Here is a 23965-nt window from a genome sequence, read left to right as displayed (position 1 = left end):
TTACACGTGATAATGTAACACACACTCATTCCTGTCAACCCCGTATCAGTGCCCTATCTTATTACAGACCAATTCAGACCTTATTGGTCACCCCGTGCCCGAATAAATCTCACCGTTCATCCGACCAAGTCCCATCACAAGGGAGAAACACAAACAAATAGACAACATCGTTTGTTGTGGCCCTATTGAAACGTCTGTACGCCGAATGTACCTGAAAACTCAATTTCCCTGTACGCGAATACGGAGTAAAGCGTATGGGTTGACACGTAAGCGACTCGGCTTCCCTTATTACAATAACGAGGGGTTGATCATTTCGGACCCAGAACCCCAACCCCTATTTTTCCCACGGGGGTCTATTGTTTGTCGAGCACGGCATTTTCCAGGAATGTAACCCCCACCCCCCTTGTTTAGCGATGTTTTTTTTGTAATGGAGATACAAAGGCGACCGGGTATGAGGTTGGCCACGCACCCCCTCGTATGCTGTTGGTCTTCATGGGTTGCTGGCGAACAGGACTTGCCCCAACAGCCTGTTGAAGGCTAATGGGGGGAGGGGGGTGGGGATGTTAGTATTTTTTTGTCTTTTTTGCCTTGAGTATTAACCCACAAAAGCATGGGTAATGGGGGGGGGGGTAGTGGTTAGCGTGCTGTATTACGAACCCGGCGCCCCGAGTTAAATTCCCGCTGACAGCCAACACCAGTGGATTACCTGAACCTGTCCTGGGCCTCCCCTAGGTCGACTCGGCCTCAAATGAGTACCCAGAGCGGTGTGTATCGCCACTGGGGGCACAAAGGCGGTCAGGCGTGCTGCTGGCCACCCACCCCCTTGTGTGCCGTGCCGGCCTTCGTAGGTCCTCGCTAACAGCCCTTGCCCCAACAGTCTCTGAAGGCTATACGGATAATCTTTGTCTTTGCATGGCTTTGTTGTCGGAGTATGGGTTCAAGCATTGAACGTAACCAATTGTCTTGGGTATGCTGTAAAAGAGGGATATATTAGCAGTGCATAAGCTCGTGAAGAAAAAAAAACGGATTCAAATAAAATCTCTTTCATTAAGGATGACATGGACAAGAGAGAGGGAGTGGTTATTAAAAAAAACATGACCAAAAGGGGAGGGTGTGTAGGTGCCAGGTCGTGCCAATTTGGGTGGACAGAAAGGTCGTCAGGGGTGAGGGCCTCGGAGGTCCTTCTGACCAGAAGAGCAGACTTTCAGGTGGATCGGGAAAAATCGGACTCCTTACGTATAAACTACACCTACGTACGTGGTTGTCAAATAAGGAACTTACATTACAATATAATGTATGAGGTTTTTTTTATCTATAGGCTCTTTCCCGACATTATTTTTTTTTCAAAGATTACTCTTTGGTACAAGGAGTAGTCATTTTTAAGACGTAAGCTTTAATATACGTACTCAAATTCCACATTCAAGAAACAGAATGCTGTAAAATCTTTAAAAAACATAATTTAAGTACATCAACGCAACAGGTGTTTAATGGAAATATAATTTATTCCGTAAAAACGCTTTCATATTACAATGAGAGTGCCAGATTATACAGTAAAATTACACCTACTCAAACATATAATAGGCAAGAGTACATTTAATTGGAACCAATTAATGCAGTATTGACAGCGGTTGCATAGTTTACTAGATTACGCATTTGATCTCACATCAGCTAAGAAAATTAAGGCTTTACAGTGGACACACACTCAAAAGATGCACACTTGCTTTCCAAGCAGAGCAAAGACCTTATAAAATATGAAATACAAATTGTTTTTTGGTAAAGATACAGTATACTATAGAAATAAATATCCAATACAATTTCTAAATATAAAAAAAATCCAAGGAATGAGCAACACATACATGTAACAATTGTACATCAACTAAATAACAGTAAATACAAATACCAATAAGTAACCCCTAACCAAATATAGAGAATGCGTAATTTATTAAAGTCTTGCTTTGTACATTTTATTCAAAGTGTACCTACTTAAATTAAATAGAGTGAGTGTTATGACAGGTGTGAGTTCGTGTCTCTTGCCAACATATGTAAACATGTACTCGTGTACTAACGGAAAAGGCTAAAAAGCAGTAACAATACATATGTTGGAATTTTTTGTGTGTTATAAAATGGACAATGTAGCAATGGCGATGTTCACTTTCGGTCCGTTGGATTTTCTTTGTTACACTTGGGCTTTAACCCGACATTTGTTTTTAATATAGTACAATTGGAGACACTGTCATCTTGCACTGCTCACAGTCATCTTGAATTTCTTGGCAACTTCTTTCTCTCGGCTGCACTGCATAGCGGCACGGACCTAAAGAGCCATCCCCACTGGGATTGGGTGGCCCCGATTGTTGGTCTGTCCGTTAGTGTCCTTATGGATGCTGTCACGCCCATTGTTGAGCTCAGGCATGGGCCAGGGCAGGGTGTGGGGCCTCCTTGCGGCCCATCTCCTCCAGCACACTGGCCAGTGAGTCCAGATCCCCATCTTCCTCGTGCTGGGCCTCCCACAGGTCCAACACCACCCCCGTGGGGCTCCCTCTCGTCTCAAAATACTCCATGCTAGCACTGCAAGGGGCACAGGTCAGATATGAGGGCATCTCAACATCCCACCCACCGTTTGGAGTGACACATAAAAAAAAGAAACAATATGTCACCTGATAAGATTCAGTTACATCCATCGTAATTATCATAAAAATATGGAATGTGAATATAGTTTAATATGTAGGCTTTCACGACCAACATCCATAAGAGTTTTTTTGGGTTAGATCACGTAAATATAAAGGTGTCGTTAAACCTGACACCACCCGACAGCCAATTAGTTAGATCCAATATACAATAAAATTATACAACAGGCAATGTTTCCGGCAATGGCTCTCACAGCAAAATGGCCATTGCCCAAAATGTATCCTGTAATTTATTTCCTCTTTAGAGCAGTGCTATTGACACAAGTATTGGGTTTGTGTTATTGGTCCTTATACACCAGGCAATGCAGTATCATACATATCTTGTTCAATATAGTAAAAGCAACAAAGTATAATACAATTTTTTTTACCTTGGTGGTAGAAATTTATCCTGTTTTTTTACACAATGTGAATTAGTTTAATTCAACATTAAATGTTTGAAGATTCATTCCATGGCTCCATTAAAATATGTTGCTGAATTATGTTAAATGTGTTTGGGGCCTTAAACATAAATTAAAGGGACATGGATTTTCTGAGTCTTGTTTTCACTTCAGGTGTACGATGCACATCACCTACATTTTTCAGAAATTAACTCTTTAACAAAAACAATAAATAAATCAGTATGCCAACTTGAATTTCACAACATACTATGTTGCAAATATATTTTTTACGTCAAGAAAAGAACATGGCATTAAGGAAAAAAATAAACTGTACAACCGATCATAGTTTGTGTTCACATTTCGTATTCACAGTATTTTAGTGACAAATCATGCAGGATTTAGTTTGAAACTTACATTTGATATGATTTTCTAACAATGTATGCATGCAGTACTGAGTTTTAATTACAGTATTGACTTCAATATATACCAAATATAATTAGTCAGTGTGTTCCTGTTAAGCCGTCGTATTGATAACGTGTGTGGATACATCCATAAAGTAAAATTAAAATGCGTTTTTCTACGCACATAGGGGAGTTAACAGACTGCGGTCCACTTACTCCTTTACAAATGTCTTTTTAAAAGCTCCGATTTAAAAACGCGTCAGACATATGCCATTAGCAGCACATATTGCTGGACCTTAAACAAACACCATTAGGCACCACACAGAGTGAGCTCTGATTTCACAGTCCATATGGCCGATTGTAATAATTAAAGGACCTCTACAATCACCAGACAGATACAATCATGTGAGTTTGTGCGTTTCTTCATCAATGGACCGCAGAGCCTAATTGAATTGAAGTGCTGATGGCCCAGAAACATTTAAACATCGACATGGGGTCATTAACATTATGTATTGTAATGATTACTCAAAGCTCTATAAAATGTTACCCATTAAACCTAAGCCCAGAAAACCCCAGATATGCTACAAGAACAGTGACAAACACGGTTCATGCATTACTGCCAGTTGGATACGAGTTAAAAGACGCCATGTGCTTTACCATTGGTTCAGTAAAATTAATAGCATGTCAACAATCAGCGGCTCACGCTATTAGGTTGCAGTCATGGCCTGATGTTTATTTATCTAAATGCAAGAAATATTGGGGTTGGATGAAATGAAACAAAAAGCACATGTTTTATGATGAAGGGTTGTACATATAACATTGTATTATATACATTCTTGGATTGTTCTCAATGTTTGAACAAATATTCTATTCAAATTACATTAATTGACATAAGTTAAACAGCCGAAGCCAGCCAGTTGGTTGGATTATGGATATCCTAACAATATTTTTTGTCAAGGAATGCAAAATAAACAGGAACATATCACTGTATTAATGTAGGTAAATGGTCTGTCTGTTTAAGCGAGGGCTACGAGCCAATTTGGTCATTAGTGGGTCACCCACAATTTACCCCACTGAAAGTGTTAGCAAGAACCACCTCCACCATGTGGAGGTGGTGGTGGTGGTGGTGCCAACACTGTGCCCAGTATCCAGTCTCCCTAGTGCTGGCATTGCCACACTTTAGCAAGGCTGATTTCATGCTGAGTGAACCTGTAGGAGGCTCAGGCCAGAGTTCAAATGCTAATTGGTACTTACGCTTGGCCAGGAATTGAACCTGGGTTACTAGGATCATAGTGCACTGTGCTAACACCACCACCACACGGACATACAAGCTGTGCATATATGCTATGCTTTCATACTCATTATTAAGCATTAGTCATTATCAGCATTTTGTTTCCCAGAAAGCTTTCTAAATAATTGTGTTTCATGCTAATGCTGTATGTCATATTAAGGCTAAGTGCCTCACCAGATAAGTATGTTTACCCAGGAAATTCATTCGGGTATTTGCATTTTAGCAAACCCGTCGAGGCTGACGACTAAGCCAAAATGAGTATTCACTGGTTTGACAGTGGCCGTTTCCACTGCAGGTGTTTAACCAAACATTTATCCGGATAAAGAAAAGAGTGATTTTGTAAACTAAAAAAAATGCCTAATAGGTAATTTACTTACATATTTAATCGAAAACGAATGTCCCCACGATGGGAGACAGCATTGGATCAAATTTAGTAAACCTAATTACGAAACAGATAAAGGAATAAATCACCTTCATTGTGGAATGGCACAGTCATATTAAAACATTGAGACCTGAAGAATTATATCACAGGTATGTAAATTGTTCTAAAATAGCAAAGGGAACAGAAGAATGGACCATTTAGAGGCCTTCCAGACACCTGAGAAAATCTTTTGATAGGATGATATGTTCTTTACACAAACAGTGGGCCATGGTTGGTAAAGGGTAACAATAATGTCCTGCTAAACCAACATTATGTATGTTGAACTTTTTTGCGCACAAACGTAGCCAACCATGCTATATAGCTCTCAATGTCCACTCATAGGAGTGTATGCCTAGTCTATTATTATTATTATTAACTCCACAGGGAAGTCTCTCTTCACCCCTACCTGTTGATGCCCAGTCTATTCTTAATAACCTCATATAGGATTCCCTGTCAGTCCACCCGTACCTGTTGATGCCCAGCCTGTGCGCCAGGAGCCTCCAGTCGTTGCCGCGGGGGTTGGGGGAGTCCAGGCTGCTGCACAGCTTCTGGCGGATGGAGTAGGGCAGCTTGAAAGCCTGGGGACCCACGAGGGCCGAGCCAGCAGAGGCAGCCTCCGTGGGGGAATCATCAGTGGCACTCGGAGCCTGCAAGACAAAATCAGCAACCACTGACTAAATGCGCTGTGTGTGGTGGCACTTGCCAACAATCCAGCTCTCAGCAGACCTGGTTGATGGATTTTGCTGAAGTCAATGTGCCTAATCCTAACAATATTCTCTTTAGTCCTCTGCCAGGCAGCAGGCATGCGACTCAAACTGCCTGCATTCTGTAAGATCTTGACCTCTTTAATTTCACCGTATGGATCCAGTCCTTCGAGTCATTAAATCACGTTTAACATTTTCTGCCTCTTGGTTTCTTTCCCAACATCTCTGCACAACTTCATCCATCAGACATTCACCTCTAAGAATGTGCCCTTCTATATATGTGTTGTTTTCCCTGGATTCTTCCGAGACTCCTCTCTCTCCTGAACTTGCTCTAGAACTTCCGCATTCTTCCTTTCCATCCAACAGAGTTTCTCCAAATGACTCCACAACCCCAACTAATTCAGAGGGAAATGAGGTGGTGTGTAAAAGACAGTACAGAGTACAGGTTTCCAACTGGTCTGTGAAAATTGTACGCGTTACCCTGTCGCATGCATGGGTGTTTTTATAGACTCTGTTTTCCTCACGCTTGTAAAAATACTCACAAATAAAATGACCAAACATCCCGAGCATAACCATTTTTTTTAATACAATTTTGCCACTACGGTGTGACTTTCCTGAAAATATGGAGATTATTTTTAATTAACATGAAATTATCATGATGGCACAGTTTTTGCCTAAATCCTCAATGGCTTTCTGATAATAGCTGCCAGCAGTAACTTGTATCATTTGGATTTATTGCACAGACATGCGTTGTCACAGTTTACTAGACAGAGCAGATTCCAAATCCTGGAGAAAAAAAACACCATTAGTGTGCGTTTTCCCACCACAGGCATTCAAGATCTTGTTTCATCACTGGCAAAGACCAGCTTTTAACACAGACATACTAACCTTTTGCCAAAATAGAGCTTATCTAAGGTAAATACTCTCGCCTCCCTTCAACAGCAACAAGTTATTATAACAACATGGTTTTGGCTGCTAGAGGTTGATGGGGTTATAACCCACTGTGTCTAATATTAAACCCCTCATATCAAATGTTGTGTTTCTAGGTGGAAGGCTTCCAAGACATGAGACACAAGAGAAGTGGAGAATACAATCCTGAGAAATGTACGGGTTCTGGATAAGGTTAGACTGGGTAGCCTGGTAGTACGTACACTCATCCAAAACAATTTGGTTTATCAGAATGAGAATATGTATTTAGACTGGAGGAATCCGATAATCTATGAAGCTATTTTTTACATATGTCCAGTACGGGCAGGTCCGCAAGTTACAACAGCAACCAATACAAAAAGCTATAGGAGTCAAAAAAATTGAAAATGGTAATCAAATCACGAAATAAAAAAGTTATTAATTATATAAGTCCGATTTATCAAGATTGGGCAAGGCAGCAAAAACAACAACACAGTCCCAGACTACACCAAGATAATAGTCCCTCAAAGAAATTGCACATTAACATTGATTTAAATCCTCCAATTGCCTGCATTTACCAAAGAATTCTGACCACGATAAAGCAGATTAGAGAATGTTGCTATGCTTCCACAACTATTTGGAATTAGGTTGAGCCAATCCATTTGTTTTTTTACAAGATCAGCTGCATTACCTGGAAGCACATATATCGTAGACTCTGTGAGCCACAAGTAATCCCCATGACATGCATGGTGTTTAGAGGTCTTCAGCCTGCAGTGGGTTAACAAAAGGGCTGTATAGATGTACATGTGTATGTTTTTTTTTTACTTATGTATTTACTCGAAATGACTCAAGTTATCCGTGGAAGTAAAACATCATGACAAACTGACACAGCTTTTTTTAAGTTGGAGAAAAGGGTTGCACAAGAGGCATGCCGCGAGGCACTCACGTTGAGCAGGGTTGTGCGCAGCTGCAGCACCTGGCCCTCGCCCTCCAGCTGTTGCACACAGAGCTTGCAGGAGAACTCGGTGCTGCTCAGGCCGGCCCTCTCCAGGGCGAAGGTGCAGTGCAGCAGCCGCTGGCAGCCCGGCCACACGTGCCAGAAGGGGATCTCCTGCACGGTTGGCGGTGCAACAAACAAAGGGTCAAAGGGCCGTGAGCCAGCGTTCAAAATTCCCCTGTCTCATGACCGTGGCCCAGTCTCGTCTAGATGGGACATTCTCGACTTCTCTCAAGAAGCAAAATGTAAAAGTGCAGCCCTGCAATTCCTTGCTCATGTATTTAGGCTGAGTATGCTAAATGTTACATAAAGTGGGAAATTTCACATTTTTTTCACAAAAAAATCGATATACTAATCCACGTCGTTTTTGGACAAAAACGATGATGAGTTAAATTTTGATTTAAAGCTTTCGTGACTGCAGTAATTCATATTCTTAGTTTTTTCGGTAAAGTCACGTTGTTTTATATATATTTAGTTATTCTGTTGTTTCTCTTCAACGTGACTTTACCGAAAAAACTAAGAAGATGATGAGTTAGTTAACATTGGCCACATTTTCATGAGATGTCTTTAAATAAAAAGTGCATTCCTCCAATGTGTTCAGGCTTAGTATGATAAATATTAAATAATAAGTTGGAAATGTACTCATGCAGGTACAGAATGTTGTGCATCATTGAATACCCCTTCGGATTTTGACTTAACTTTCGTGACTGCAGGAATTCATATTCTTTGGTTATTTCGGTAAAATCACATAGATGGCCTTCAAAGCCATATTCAAAAGAACAATGTGAGCTACTCATTGAACCTGGAACGTGTTGAGCAACTTGTTAGTCCAGAGGACGTCTGGGATGGCGTGGATCGAGAGCCTCAGGTTGCCTGAGTTGGCTTTGAAGCTCAGGGTCGTGGGTTCCTCCAGCAGACGGCCCCCCAGCTGCTTCTCCAGCTCAACGACCTCCTGCATGTCCCCCACCACACACAGCAAAAAGGACAAAGATAAAAGATTATTTTCAGCCTGGATAGGCTATACTATTGGGACAGGCTCTTCTAGTAAGAGCACACTAAGGGCAACGTGACATATGGAGGGGGTGATGGGGTTAGCACCACACCCAGTCTCCTTTGTGTCTGGAGTGCTGACGAAGCACAACTGCAAGATATGCCAAATTTTACGCCAAGTCTACCCAAGTGCAAACGAGCACACATTGAGATAACCATTGTCATTTGTTATTTGCATGGCTAATTCAAGTCGGGTCAGTGGGATTACACAATAGCAGGTTTATTGCCATGCCATCTCTTCTGAAAACATGTACACATATTTATGTTCATTTTACCAGGTAAGGCTTACTGAGCTATATAGCTCTTTTTCAAAAGTGATCTGGACACAAATGATAGTTGAACAAAGTGGCTTATCGTGTGGTAATTGATAGCAGCCAAATACTCTTAACACACGTTGATTCGAAAGGTTGAGCAAAAAAACGGAGGACCCGGAGAAAAATCCACGCGACCACGGGGAGAGAGAAATGCAAACTCATAATATACAGGCGTCAGGGTTGGGATTTAATCCACAACCTCCTGTATACCAGGCGAGGTAGATACTATCTCGTCACCATACATATCCCATACACACTGTGGCTTTTTATTCCCTTTCGAATTTAGTAATGCTTGCATAACTGTTCGGAGCCAGCACAAATGTGTGCACACATCCGCATGCATGTAAGCACAAGGGCACACGTAAACATACACATTCACCCACTCACATACATAACATTGCCAAGCTTGGCACTGATAACTATTGCCTCCCTATTCATAATATTATCTCAGCCCCAGGGAATAGCTTTTGATTCACATAAAAGCAGGACAAGCTGTGCTGAGCCTGGGAAGCAAATTAAACACTGAATCTCAAGTAACTAGTAGGCTTGTCGGCAAATTTAATGTGCAGGATTTGCAATCCAAGTCAAAGCTTTTACACAAAACTAGATATCAGGACATTGTAATAAAAGATATCCGTTACAATGCGTGCAGAACTTTGACATTTATTATGCACATTTATATTTGTGGCCAACGAGAAATGATGTGACTGAAACAACTGGGCTTTAACATCATTAAAAATGCATTAAAGGACCAATTTGGAGTGGTATGAAATATAATCTGAACAGAAATAAGAAAATTAAATTATAAAGAAATGCACGCTTCGAAAGACTGCTATGTTCCCACATATAAATACTCGGCTTTCTCAACCATAGTTGAGCTGTAATTGTACCATAAAGCCAAACGGAATAATCTACTAATGCATGTATGAATTAAGTCACTCAGTAGAGATATCACTATGCATAAAGTGAAATGAATCAGCCATGTCAAAGCATCTCAGTGTGTAAGTACCATGATGGAAAATAATGATGCTTTGCTAATGACCAGCTGGGCAGAATTACATTTTGATTTTCCGATAAACTGTGACTATCGCAAAAACAGTTAAACGTGGGTGGCTGAGCGACATACATTGACAAGACACAAACTTTGCAGTTAACACTGCGAAGACAAATTGAGGTGTTAAAAATGTTCAGACGTGAGCTAATCCATGATTTATAACTTCAATTAACATTACAATGACTGTCAATTATTTTGTATATTTTTATGAGTAAATAAAAAATAATCAATTTATACGAAATTATTCAGATTTTACACAAACAGAATTTTAAAGCAGCTTTGCACTTTCAAATACATGGAAATCTTCCAACAACTACACAAATGCCCTCAATACATTCAAGGGCTTTCCTGTGCCTACATTATGAGCACGTCTCACTTAACTATCAACCCACTGCTCTATGCTCTAGAAAAAACAACTTCCACTCGTCTAAACCTCTCAACCTCTGTTCAATGGACAAGTACTATTCTGCTCAGTTCATTACGTACACATAAAATGTATTATTTACAAATCATGAAAATTATATAGCCCCTCTGGAGGGTATTTGTTTCGTTAATGCAGCAAATAAAATTGTGTAAATGAGACTAAATAAATAATACAAACAGGATGGTAAGCATGAGTGAAAGAAATAAATTATTATTGAAGAGAACCACAATTGTTCGAAATGGCAAATCATCAAATCACTGTGGAGGGTCAATAGTTACATCCCTATAGAACACATAAACACAGACAGACAATGATGAGCAGTGGTGCTGCCGCTGGTGGTGGTTGACGTAATCCCCGGGAGGGGAGCGGCTCTCACCGCGAGGGACTCGGTGTCGTCGTTGAGGCAGTAGAGGCGCAGGCTGTACTCCAGGGAGGGGCACACGCTGGGCGCGAACGCCGCCAGCCTCAGCCGCTTGACGGCCGCCGGGCCGAGCGCCTCCCCCAGCACGGCGTACGTGCCCGGCGTCTCGGTGAGCACGTGGCACGCCCGCTCCTCCAGCTGCCAGTGGCAGCTCGGCGGCCGTGCAGGCTCCTCGCCCAGCCTCAGCACCTCCTGCAATGCAGGAAGGGAGGGAAGAGGTTAGTCAGAAGAGTAAATGAGCGAGTCAGTGAAAGAGCCAGTGGAGTGAGCATGTAGGCAGTCGAACTCCAGTGCACTACAAGGCTGTTAAACATTGAGGCTCAATAACACTGTGTTAATTAAACAATTAATTGACCTTCTTTAGCTAAGTGACAGTACCCTGAAATACAAAATCTATTGTGCAGTGAATCTGAGTTACGAGAACATAGATTTTGTTTTCTCAGTAAAACTGTCTATAGTCTAAAAACATACCTGGGCAATGCTCAGAAGAAAAAAAATCTAGCACAAAACCAAATAATAATATATATAAAAATGCCTTTCGGCAAAACTAGCAAATAATACGTAATAAATAATGTTTTCTCAGTTCACTGCAATTAAATTTTTACAATGACAGTGATTATGATTTTTAAAAATATATTATTACACTTGTTTATCCAGGTAAGCCTCACTGAGCCTTAAAGCGAGCTTTTTTTCAGTCGGGGGGATGTTGCTGTTGCTGTGTGTAATCCCAAATGAGCAATTTGCAGGTAGAATGTCAGCATTGGGATGTATGGCCGACACAGCTCCCTTTTATGGGTGTTTTGAGCTATGGGAGGAGTATTTGGAGGAAATCCACGTGGTAAATGGGGGAAGAAAGTACAAACTCAACGCAGAATTGCACCCAAGTCGGGAATGAAACCCAGGCCTTCTTGCTGTGAGGTGCGAGTGCTACCACTGTGCTACCCTGCTGCCCAATGTATATACAGGTTTGACGCTGTTGGGCTGTAAAGCACATGGAGCATTTGTTTCCAAGAAGCAGATTGCAAAGGTTTGGTGGATTGAAACCCACCTTGAACTGGTAATCGTGCAGGGAATTTTTAGAGCACACCATCTGCTATACAAATGATGCCAAAGGTCTTGTGCAATAATTTGCAAAGGTAGGCGGCTATGGCACGCCAGTGGCAAGGCACACATTTGAACATTTCCCCTCTGCAGGAGAGCCTCATTATAGTGAGGCCAGACAATGACAGGTTGTAAGGTGTGAACAGGTTAACAGTGCACTTTTTGAACAGTCATTTCTGCCGCTGCCTAATACTGTCAAAGGCACTAACGATGACTCCAACATGGTTCACTTTGATTATTCGGCAGCAGTACAAGTCCTCACTGTACTACCGTCATTTTCTTTTCTTCCGCTATCTCTCCGTGATGTCTCTTATTTTGTGAGCGGAGTTTGGAAGCAATGTACAGTACACCACAGCAGCAGCACACTCTCAACCATCTGTTCTCTATCCTATTCCCCATAGTTGCTCTCATGTTATCCGCTGTCTGTGTGTGCATGCTCTTTATCAGCTCTTCCTTTATCTGCACTCACTTGGCTTTTGTTTTATCTGCACTCTCTCTCTAAAGTGCCATTAAGTGCCCTTGTTTGAAGGGCTTTATCATTATAACTGGCGATATAGTTTAAGATACAATACACTGCCATGTGGATGAAGCCACAATCTGATCCACTATTAAGGACTTTATAATGATACATATCAGGCTTTGATACAGAACCCCACTTACATTTGGAATGACGGAATGTCAATCAGCTTAACATCTGGTGTCAGTAAAGTAAGTACCATTCTGAGTGTTGTATGGGTAAATTCACACATATCAGAGACATTTGGAACTTCCACCACTAGCTCAGGACAGCTAATTCAGATGAGAATTACTCAACACTCAATCAAGCAGGCTGGATACACTTTGACTTAATGCTAAAATACTCAAAAGGCTCACCTCCCAGTGCCCGGAGTCGAGCTGCCGTTTGAGGCCGAGGGCCCAGTCTTCAGAGTTTAGTTCGGCGCAGTGGCGGAGGGAGAGGATGACGGGGGAGAGGAGCGGGACGCTGGGGGGCCCGCATGACACCACGGGGCTCAGCAGGGTCTGGCTGCCCTCCAGCACTGGCCTGTGAACACAAAAACACAAAGACAAATCATACAACCTACACAGTCTGTTGATGCAAGTGCTGTTCGCGAGCACCTATGAAGAGTGACACGACACACGTAGGGGTGAGTGTGGCCAGCACCACACATGGTCTCCTTTGTCTTCCCAATGCTGATGTTTACACACCACAGCAGGTATTAATTTTAATGATGCAAGTTTGTTAAATCCCTACATTTATGTCAACCCAGGAGTATAAATTGGTACACTAGTTAGGTGTCTGGCATATCACGTTGTGGTTGGGTAAAGTCTTCCCACTTCAGCCTATTCTTTAATGCGCCCTCTAGTGGAGGGCCTTCTGCCAAGCAGTGGCGTGAGCAAGCAATTTCAGGGATGACCCTTTAAACTGCAATGTAAAATGGTTATGGAATACATACATGGCCTTAAAATGCAGCAATAATAAAGCAATATATGTGCCTTGTTAATCCATACAATATGTAACTATAATGTTCATTCATATATGAGTGACACTTGGTGAACAAGGATAAGTTCAACTTCCGAAACAGAACATTCTGTAACACCAATTGCTGAACTGTCACATTTAAAGATTTTACAGTTTAAAACAATGAGCACAAACACGCAGTGCTTGCTAGATTTCGGATAAGGTTCATCAGTACAACTGGGTATAATAAAACGTGACATAAGATAAGCACCAACATTATCTACTGTTTGCTTCGTACCTTTTATCTTCGTCCCTGTGAACAGTGAGATACATCTGGTAGAACTGGCCAGAAGGGATTGCACCAGGCGGCACAAGCAAGCTCAGCCCTTTTAAAAGAGATGAGACAGAGGAGATTAAAGCAAGATATTTTAGAAACAGCAGATGTTTGCAGGCAAAGGCGCGCACGTGAAGACTCACGGCTCCAACCTACACACTGCGATCCATTCTTGCGTCTCCTGAACGCGTACTTAATATTTTAACACGATAAATTTTTCATGGGTCACGTTATTTTGCAGCTCAACAATGAAACAAACAAGTTATTAAATTTTGGCTTGAAACTTTCGTGACTGCAGGAATTCATATTCTTGGTTCTTTCGGTAAAGTCATGTAGATAGAAAAAGAATAATAAAAATAAAGTTAATACAAATAATACAAATTTAATGAAAAAAAACACTAATGTAGACTGTAGCTTGGTTCTAATCGGAGTGAGTGTACTGGCAGTCTATAATGTAGACTGTAGTCTGGTTATTAAGTATGGTGAGTGTACTGGCAGTGCATAATGTAGACTGTAGCAATGGTTAATTTAAAAAAAACCATGACGTTTCAATCGCAACACAAGCGCTCGTCATCAGGAAAATGGGGGTTAGCCTCTAAAGGAAAACTGTTTATAAAGGTTTTGAGATGGGCGTAGCCCAAGTGTGTCAGCAGCATGGGCGGGGCAGCTAATGTTAATGTAGGAGGAAGCAACGGCTCCTGCGGCGGGTCTTCACCAGTCAAAGGGCCGCCAGGCAATCATTGTGCCTTGCTCCACACACCCACACTGCTGACGGTGGAGGTTGACAAGAAACACAAATCACGTCATGACCCAAAGTGGTTGATGACATCTTTCCAATGATTGGTGAGTTTATAACCATCCTTTCGGTTGAAATTGTGTCTGTGTCTGTATATATGGATGGCTTCATGAACGAATCTTTGTTGATAGCCAGTAGGCTTGCAAAGTACCATCGTCTTAGAGAAAACCGTGTTTCAAATCTGCCTTATGCTCACGAACACGGTCCGAGTCTTGTCGCTAAGTTTCCCCAATGTAACTGCTGCTGCAGATACAGCTTAGTTTGTAGACACCAGGATATTGCATGTCAGGAATCTTGTCCTTTACAGATGGGATCAGATCACAAAATTTATGTACTGTGTTAAATCGGACCTGGATCTTGTTTGTTCTTGATTTTAGAAATATTTTTGGTTACCCCTGCTATGTATGGCAAGGTGATGGTTTTGATTGGATCCTCAAGAGGATCCTTCTTCATGGTTGGGGTCATGGCTTTGCGGATTGTGTAGTCAGAATATCCATTTGCCTTGAGAGCTTGAAACAAGTTATTGTTCTGGATTAAAATATCGGTCAATAGCTTGGGGAAGAGCCTTGTGCAAGCACTGAATAATTAAATTACCGGATGATGTGAGCTTACGAATGTATTTAGAGAACCAGAAATGGCTTATTCACATCTTATTACATTTTAAATAAAGCTTGAAATTAAACACAAGCATTTTACAGCAATTTCTTTTGGGGGGGGTCCTGATCAACGTTTTAGTAGGGTGAGGGCACGATTGGCTAAATGCAATCTTCAGTGGACAGTGTGGCTTCTCCAAACTCGTCATAATCCAGTACCAGATTTGTCAAGCCAAGTGCTATGATGTCGACCCATAAAGCACCCATCACCCCACCCCATGGAGAATATGCTCGTGATTTGTAGGTTTGTTCAACTATGTGTGACCCTATTCTTATCATCGCATACAAAAACAAGCCCACATTATGCAACTGGACAGTACATTTAATTACTATATGATGTTCATGTATCCCTACATTACTAAGTTAATTAACTGCAGGTTATTTTTGCACACATGGAGTAATCGTAATGTAGAGTCAGTTTTAATGTTCATTCAAGATTTCTCCACATAGTCTCTCTCTTGCTAGTAGAAATACGACGGTTAGGTGATTGGCTTATCACTGGTGATTGGCTTATCACTCGTGATGGGTTAAAAAGTAGATGCTGATAAGTAATAAAAATCTTGATCGACATCATGCTGAAATAAGCATCAAATGTAATGTTCCACTGTTAGCCTTGAGGTGTGGGCTAGTCCCACCAAAGAAAACCTATCTTCGTAGAGGTGAAAACATTAAGAGGACATATGCTGTATTTCTATATTCCATAAAACCACTCTCCATCACAGATGCATGTATTGTGAAACAACTGAATTCAGTTCGTGAAGACGCTCCCAGCACGTGGAGCGGAAAATAGGCGAGTGTGTCGGACAACATGGGGTAGGACCCCGCAACACATTAGAGGGTCTCCACAGCACAACCGCGAAAACCTCGCATGGTAAAATATCTCAATTACCGGAGTTTGGTATCACCAGACGGCCCCCCATGCAGCCAAACGTCCCATAGACACTGGCACCACCAGCATCCCCAGATGCTGCGCCGCCGCCACCGTGCTGCAGCGTCCCCACGCCCTGCTCGCTCCTCAGGCTGGCCTGGTCCGCATCCAGCCGGGGCCTCTGCGGGCCACGTCTCGGAGAGGGCCCCGGCGCTCCGTAGCCGACGTTGCCGTCCGGGGCGGGGCGCCTGGGCGACGCGGCGACAGAGCAGCCGCCGCCCCCCTGCGCGTCGGCAGGCGGTAGGCCGGAGGAGCCACACACGTTGATCTTCAAGCTCGGCAGCGCATCAAGCAGCGGCGACTGGGTCATGGGGATCTTCTGTGCCGTGTCGTGCGCGGGGAAGGCGGGCTGCTGGTACGAGCCGGCGGTGACCGTGAGGTCGGGCTGGATGGCCGTGCGCAGAAGGTACGAGTTGTCGGCTGCCGGGAGAAGCGTAAAAGAGGAGCGCGTGAGTGAGCACAGCGCAGAAGGTGGCGGTGGCGACGTTAATTCACGCACGTCGCGTTGTCGAATTTGTTTAGGTTGGAGCAGAGGAACGAGCCTTACTTGTTTTCAAACCTAACAGAATTGTAAAGCAATATGTGCCATGTTGTTTTTACTGGTGCCTCATTGCTTTAACGTTGTGCAACTAAACATTCTGCATCTAGCTTGTTATGCTGGTATGCAGACCATATTTATGCGGGTATGCTGCTGTGTCAGGGCAGTGGTTATTTGCTTTGCTCGTGCTTTCATATGATCTTTTCAATGTCACATTTGACTGTTAACCTGTATATATATATACACATGGGCTGTAGTCAGAAATATTCAAACTATCCATTCTCAACATTTAACATTTCATTTTAAATGAAATCATTATTTAAAACCCTATGTCAGTCCACTGCTGAATGAAAGATTCCCCATGATGTGTTGGTCTTGGGGGGTTGTTGATCATACTTTACAACACTGGTCAGTGGAGGTTGTGAAGTGGTGAGCCAATACCGGTTCAGATACCACTCTCACCTGATGACAGCTTTTAAACAAAAGTGCATACAAATTAGATTTTTTTTTTTACGTAGAAAACCTGATATAGATCTCACAAATTTAACAGAATGGAAAATATTTATACGTGATGTGTTAATGGCCTACCCACTTTGGATACGCATGTCTTACTTGCATTCATACAATGTGAGGGTGCATGTAAACATAATTGTCAAACAGTGTAATATGAATCACAAAGGCCATATGCAGTATTTGTATGTAGTAACATTTCAATATCAATTATTCACTCAAACGGTCGCTAGAGTCGGTGGCTTCATCAATTTTAACTGGTGGCTGCATGGTACATACACACATACATGTGAACTTTACAGCATTTATGATTTCTCCACCACCGCCACCACCTTTGAATTCCCTTTGTGGGAATTGATCCTCTGCGGATTGAGGAATCTGGTATTTGAGGCTTACAGGGTCAGGATTAGGAAGCGCGGAGAGTGACAGTTATAATGCAGGTGAGGCATATGTGTGGTTTTAGGGTCAGTGCACCACACATGCACTCAGCCATGAGGTTTCCCAAGCACAAAATGTAGTCCAATGGAATAATACCACAGCGTGTTCTGTGTTCTAAATGAATAATTTCTGTATCTTGGACAGTTATTGCTTGTATGTATGTATATATGCCATCACTGGCCGAGTTGGAAGCTAGTCCTGGAAAATATTAAAAGCTATAATAGTAAACCATTCACTCCGTTTGTATGAAAATCACACAAACTATGATGTTCTAACGGTTCAGCCACAAAAATAACCTCAACTGCACCCATCAATTTCTCAATTTCAATGAAACTAAAGTCCCCTGCACTACTGATGGCATGCTTCAGTGATGTCTCACAATATTACAAGGTAGGGGCATAATTGGAATTGTTGACTGTGGGTAATCAGCAAGCATTGTCGAGCTTAAAAAAAAGAGATGCTAATCATTTAATTTATGGCTAAACAGATTTTCCAATTTCCACATGTAATGAACCAGACTAGCGATTATGGATGGGTGGACAAAACTGGTTTATAACAAGGGATTGCGCGAGGGATTTCTCTGCTCTCCCCGTTCTCGGGTAGCGAATTTAAATTGATCGTGGGCAATGGCTATTGGCGGAGCCAGGATTTTCAGGTAGAGGGGGCAACCCCTCCAGCAATGAAAAATGATAGGAGTTGTTAGTAAGTAAGGACCTGTCCCTTGCTTTTTATTCGACGCATGTTGCTTCGATGGCGCAGCCATCGATCGAGGGTCAAATTCGAACCGTGTGTGATCTGCATCGCGCTCGTTGAAGGTATGCCTTCAGGGAAGTCGTGTACAGTATACCCAACTGCGCACAATTCTGTGAGTCACTTATAACTGCTTTGCCGTTACTTATTGCCAAATATGGATACAGACAATTGTCCTATCATCTCATAGAGTCCCTGGCACATAATAATGTGTAACACAGTGGCAGTGGGAGTCGCAAAATGCCGATTTATTACTAATAAACCCCAATGATCCGATCGAAATTAGGGATTTCGTTCAGATCATTGGGGGGACACGTGCCACCCCACTCCCCCCCACTGGCTCCGCCAGTGATCGTGGGGGGTGACTCTCTAAAAAATGTAGAATGTTTATGTGGTAACCGTGCACATTTCTTCCTGTCATTTGCTGATCCCATCAAGGAGCATAAACTATCATGCAAAGTCCAGTCATCCTCGCAGCGGTTTTTGGCTAGCCATTGAAAAAAGATGGTCACTACATCGCGGCGCTTTTAGATGCGCTTCTGCTGCCGTCTGGAATGCTCTTCCTTCCGATATTAGGAAGCCACTGAAGCTTTGCACTCTTTTATATAGATGGAAAACGCATTTCTTTAGAACTGCTTTTTGTGTTTAGTTTGTTATCCTTCCCCCACACCTCCGATTAGCATGGTTGGTACGGTGCAAAAGAAGTTCAACATACATATATAAATTTGCACTGTTCTGATCACTGTGGTTTTTGGGAATTTATTGCAGGCTATTTATTTTGAATAACCACCTCGCAATAAAAAGTGTAAGCATAATGCACAGAAGGGGGAAATGGACACTAACCGTGCCTGCCAGCCTTCTGGTTGACAGGACGAAAGCCACCAGTCAGGGCTGAGGCTGATTCAATGATGTCAGAGCCGTACTCTTGCTGGCGTCGTTTGTACAAGAGAATGGCCGCAGCCAAGACGATGCCGACTGTGATAACGACCACAGCTGCCACGCCGGCGTACAGTGCCACCTCATCCCCTCTAGCCTCCGACGCTGTGGCGGAAGGGAGAGGAACACCATTGCTCTGGGCTGCGACATCTCACAAACTTCCATTAAAGGCGACAATTGCATTTGTTACATTTACAAAAGTGTCTCTTCACTGCTCAAACAAGCCTTGGCTGTTGCTAATCTGCCAAGGCAGCCTGGATCCGTTCTTGGGAATTACACATCCTGTGATGGGGCATGGTCTCCCCAGAGGGCAACTGCTGTTGAATTGTCACGGTGGTACTCATTTTATTGACCCCTATTTGGGTAAAGAGCCGAGTCAAACCCTGAGAATGATTTGAGATTGCGCCTTTCAAACTGTCAGTTAGGTTTTCTGCCACAGTGCCACCGAGTTGGCTATTTACTAAACTGGCACAGTAAAATTTTACTATAGGGCGTATAATAACAGGCCCATGGCATTACCAAATTAAAATGTAATCAAGAAAGGGAACTGATTACAAATATAATGTGATTCTGTTTTAAGAAGTCAGACCTTCAAAAATGGATGTCAATTAATCAAGGTAAACAGCTATATTATTACTTCACAAGGTTTGTAAAAAATGTCTTCCTTTTCATGTATTAAAATTATTGGCTTTGCCAGGTACGTGTAATTTAATGTAGGTAAAAAGTGGAATTTTACATTCAGCATTCATTAACCTCAATTATTTATGCAAGGTTAAATTATAATTAATGTTTATTTGCACTGCTTTATAGCATGAACTAAGAGGGTCTGATCAAACCCCACACTATATATCACATTGCATGCACATTTTGTGACAAATGGTATAAGTGGGATCTGATTGCACAGCATAGCATTTCAATGTCCATTCTTCCTTCACATGTAATATGATTTATAACGGTGGGACCCTTCACAAAATAGATGAATATTACATTACTACAATTGGTAACACACCATAAACAGCATTTATATACTCTTTGGTTTTTTCGGTAAAGTCACGTAGGTAAAATAAAATGTAAAATAAGCATTTATATAATTAATTATGTGTTCACACACCGTTTCGTAGAGACATTATGTTATATGCATCTCATTATGCTTAATTTATACGTATTATTTATGTTTGTAATTTACATTTTTTGTGATCACGACCTGGGAAACAAGGTTTAAAAAAATAAAAATCACAATAAAATAAAGCAAAATGTAACAAAATGAAAGAAAACTTACAATACAACTCATCACGGTATTTTGCATCTGCAGGAGACAGACAATCAAACGTTTCAAACAAAATAAACAAAAAAAGTGAACTCATTTTGCACACAAATCACAATCATTCAATGCATATACTTTTTTACAATTCGAGATATACACACACACATGCATTTACAATGCATCCTGATTCAAATTACTGCTCATTAGAATAATAATGTTAGAAATCAACTATATTATTTAAAACATGTAATGTAAACAGAAATGGCATTTACGAGTGAAATACTCCTTTTAACACGATCTTCGCTGTAAAAATTGGATTGCAATCAAATGCAGCACTCATCCCTGACAGATCCAAAACGTTCGGCAAACACACATTAGCCTATGAATGAAGTTCAGCCTCATTCCACAACACTGATCTATCTATGGCAATAAATTGGGACCAGTTGCCAACTGCCATGGACCACTCCGCAATAAAGTGGCATAGCTGCATTAGCGTGCAGCAGCTCATTAATCTTAACAACGCAGCCTTTAGCGGGCAACATGCACACCATGCAAAAATCTGAATAATTATGTCTACGGGGACTAGGCTTGCTTCATGCACTGTGCAAGGCAGTGTTAATTAATGTCATAGTGGGACTTGACTCGAAAGCGAATCAAATGTACCAAAAGAATATAAAATAAATCGCATGTACAGTGGACTGCACGTTCACACAACCGTGTGGCTGTAAAACACCGGCGACAGTACCAAACGGACAAGCGCTCGAGTCGAAGGATGCTCTATTACTGGGTTTGCACAGAATCGCGAGTGGCAAAGCTGTACTCACTCTGTAGGCAGAGAGCGTCGGAGCAGTTCTGGGACTGCAGTGGAGAGCCGTGGCAATCCTTGCCTCCGTTGACGGGGGCCGGGTTGGAGCACTCCCGGCTCCTCCAGTGGGTGCAGTCGGGACCACAGGTCGACCACTTGCTCCACTCCACCCAGCCGCCATCCACTGCCACGGCACGCAGCACGGCATATCGGACGACGACACGGCATGCGGAAAAATGCAGCTGCTGCACATGAATAGGCAGGCAGGAGAGTCAAAATGCCACCATGCTCAAGCGAGTGTGGGGCAGTGCACATCTCTATTTACAGCACAGAATCAATTCCATATTCCTTTACTACAAATCCAGCAGAGGGTAATCCAGCGCATGGCTGGTCATCATTGTACTGAACGGCACAAAGTAGATTGAATAGGGAAAAGCCCACCATAGGCATAACTCGGGATTTGTGCACAAATAGCAGTGCCATAGCTCAGGATCACTTTTCCAGTAATGCATCAGGTTACACAAATTAACATCCTGTTTGCATTTTCTGTCCTGGGAAACGAACCAACAATGTCACAATCAAGAATGTAAAACTAAGCAGTTCAAGCAAACTCAATGAACGATGGTACAAAGATAATTTAAAGTTCACTTATAAATTAGTGCTGTCGCATTCACACTCGCATGTACATGTGCTCAAGCAACTTTACACCCATTTTATTTCAATATGTGAAATTACTACCACACCACTGTTATCTGACCAAAGACATGAGAAGAGGCATTGCACCTGGGCACAGGGAGCTGCATGGCATCTTCTCCACACCCTGACCATCGCACACAGCCCCTCCGTTGAGAGGCGTCGGGTTACTGCAGCTCCTGGTTCTCTTCTGGGTGCCACGGCCACACTTGCTGTTACAGGGCGACCACTCTGTCCACTGAGACCACCCCCCATTCACTGCCAGGAGGGCATTTCAGCCACAGAAATACAATCACACACGTAACGACCACTGTTATGAAAACTATTTTAACGAACCGATATAATGAAATCTATTTAAGCTAGCGGGAGAAACAAAGAGGTTGATATGACCAGTACCACACATGCCAGATGCATACCTAGCCAATCAGCCGAGCGCAGGTGGCTCGGACACCACACACATTTTAATCTGTAAGCGGATGTTTACTGATGCATGCATAAACAATTATAATAAATGAATGTTAATCAGTTTGTGTAGGTCAGACCAACTTAAGTGTTTATAATATGCTAAAGCACAGTTCATTAATTGTTCTCTCGGGTCGTCATTTGCAGTTTTGTGAAGATAATAAAAGCAATCGGATAGATTCCCAGATGGGAATCTGCAGTGATCATTACTGTAAAATTCCAATGTTTTTATTTTTAAAAAATTACTTTAAGCAATGATTAAGCTCATTAAAAAGCTAATTGCATGCATTATTAAGTCATAGCAAGTGCAAAGATTATCTCTCCAATCTTCAGAGGACAGCAGAGATTCTCTTGGTCCCATTCAACAAAAAACAAATGACTCCATTATTGGGCAAAATGTAATTCCTTAATATTAACATAAATTAGTGCAATCAAAACACACCACTGACACAACACGGGGGCATCTGACACCAGTCTCTGAAATTCACGGGAACATTAAAAGGCAATATAAAGCAATGCACCAAATAGGATCAATTACCACAATTTGCCTCAAAAAAGCCAACCCACATCAGCCATTAAATTACCAGTTACCAGAGACAGAAAGAGACCTTATGATCGGCTATTGAAAGTTTTTATGCTGATGGGTTTTAATCGCCTGGTAAGAGTGGTTTTGAGCATCATAAAACATCAACTGAAAATATAAAAGAGAAATTACAAAACGTAAGTGGCATTTACGGGCAGCAATGGTGCAGTGGCTAGGACACTGCACTATGAACCTAGCAAGTGAAAGCTGATGTTGCCCTGTCCACCCCTTCACCAGCCCACACTGACCATCGTGTTAAAGTACAGGTATCGTCAATCTACTCAATGACGTGAATGGCATGGGGAGGCCTTCATCGAGTGGCAGGGGTGGAAATGGGCCGCAACGACCCAGAACGCCGAGGTGGGAGTGAAAATGTTAACCGGACTACGTGCGTCGAACTGGTCGAAATCAGCAGGGATAAGTGTAGTAGCAGCGGGGGGGGGGGGGGGGGTCACAATGTATCTAAATATGTAATCCGCAAGTGTCCATCGATCACGCTCTGGATCTCCCAAATGGTACGTTTGGAGAAACACGTGCATAAAATTGCGTAAAAGGTCTGCCAATATACATGACACATGTATATAAGATGGATTTGTTATTTTAAATGAACGTGCTGCTGAAACGGGCAAACAATGTGAATGCATTCGTTAGTGTTCGCGTGCGCCGCCCAC

General features: G+C 42.3%; 1 protein-coding gene across 2 annotated transcripts in view; it reads right to left on the bottom strand.

Moving 5' to 3' along the window:
- Positions 1-1483: 1483 nt before the first annotated feature.
- The window catches only part of LOC103091803 (netrin receptor UNC5C), a 62103-nt gene continuing 39621 nt past the window's right edge, over positions 1484-23965 (bottom strand). The window contains exons 6-17 of one of the 2 annotated variants that reach the window (XM_032949715.2): positions 22340-22507; positions 21576-21740; positions 20767-20793; positions 19395-19592; positions 16277-16735; positions 13903-13990; positions 13019-13187; positions 11000-11236; positions 8584-8733; positions 7731-7895; positions 5643-5821; positions 1484-2565 (exon numbers count right to left, since the gene is read on the bottom strand). In XM_032949715.2, coding sequence (XP_032805606.2) covers positions 2403-2565; positions 5643-5821; positions 7731-7895; positions 8584-8733; positions 11000-11236; positions 13019-13187; positions 13903-13990; positions 16277-16735; positions 19395-19592; positions 20767-20793; positions 21576-21740; positions 22340-22507 — 2168 coding nt within the window. In that variant the 3' untranslated portion in view covers positions 1484-2402. The remainder of the gene's footprint in view (positions 2566-5642; positions 5822-7730; positions 7896-8583; positions 8734-10999; positions 11237-13018; positions 13188-13902; positions 13991-16276; positions 16736-19394; positions 19593-20766; positions 20794-21575; positions 21741-22339; positions 22508-23965) is intronic. The other variant, XM_032949716.2, reaches the window with a different exon arrangement.

Source organism: Petromyzon marinus, chromosome 8, assembly GCF_048934315.1.
Source record: "Petromyzon marinus isolate PM22_M1 ecotype Great Lakes invasive population chromosome 8, UKy_Petmar_22M1.pri1.0, whole genome shotgun sequence".
Classification (NCBI taxonomy): Eukaryota; Metazoa; Chordata; class Hyperoartia; order Petromyzontiformes; family Petromyzontidae; genus Petromyzon; species Petromyzon marinus.
Note: the sequence above shows the minus strand (reverse complement) of the source record. Positions and strands in the feature narration are given on the sequence as shown.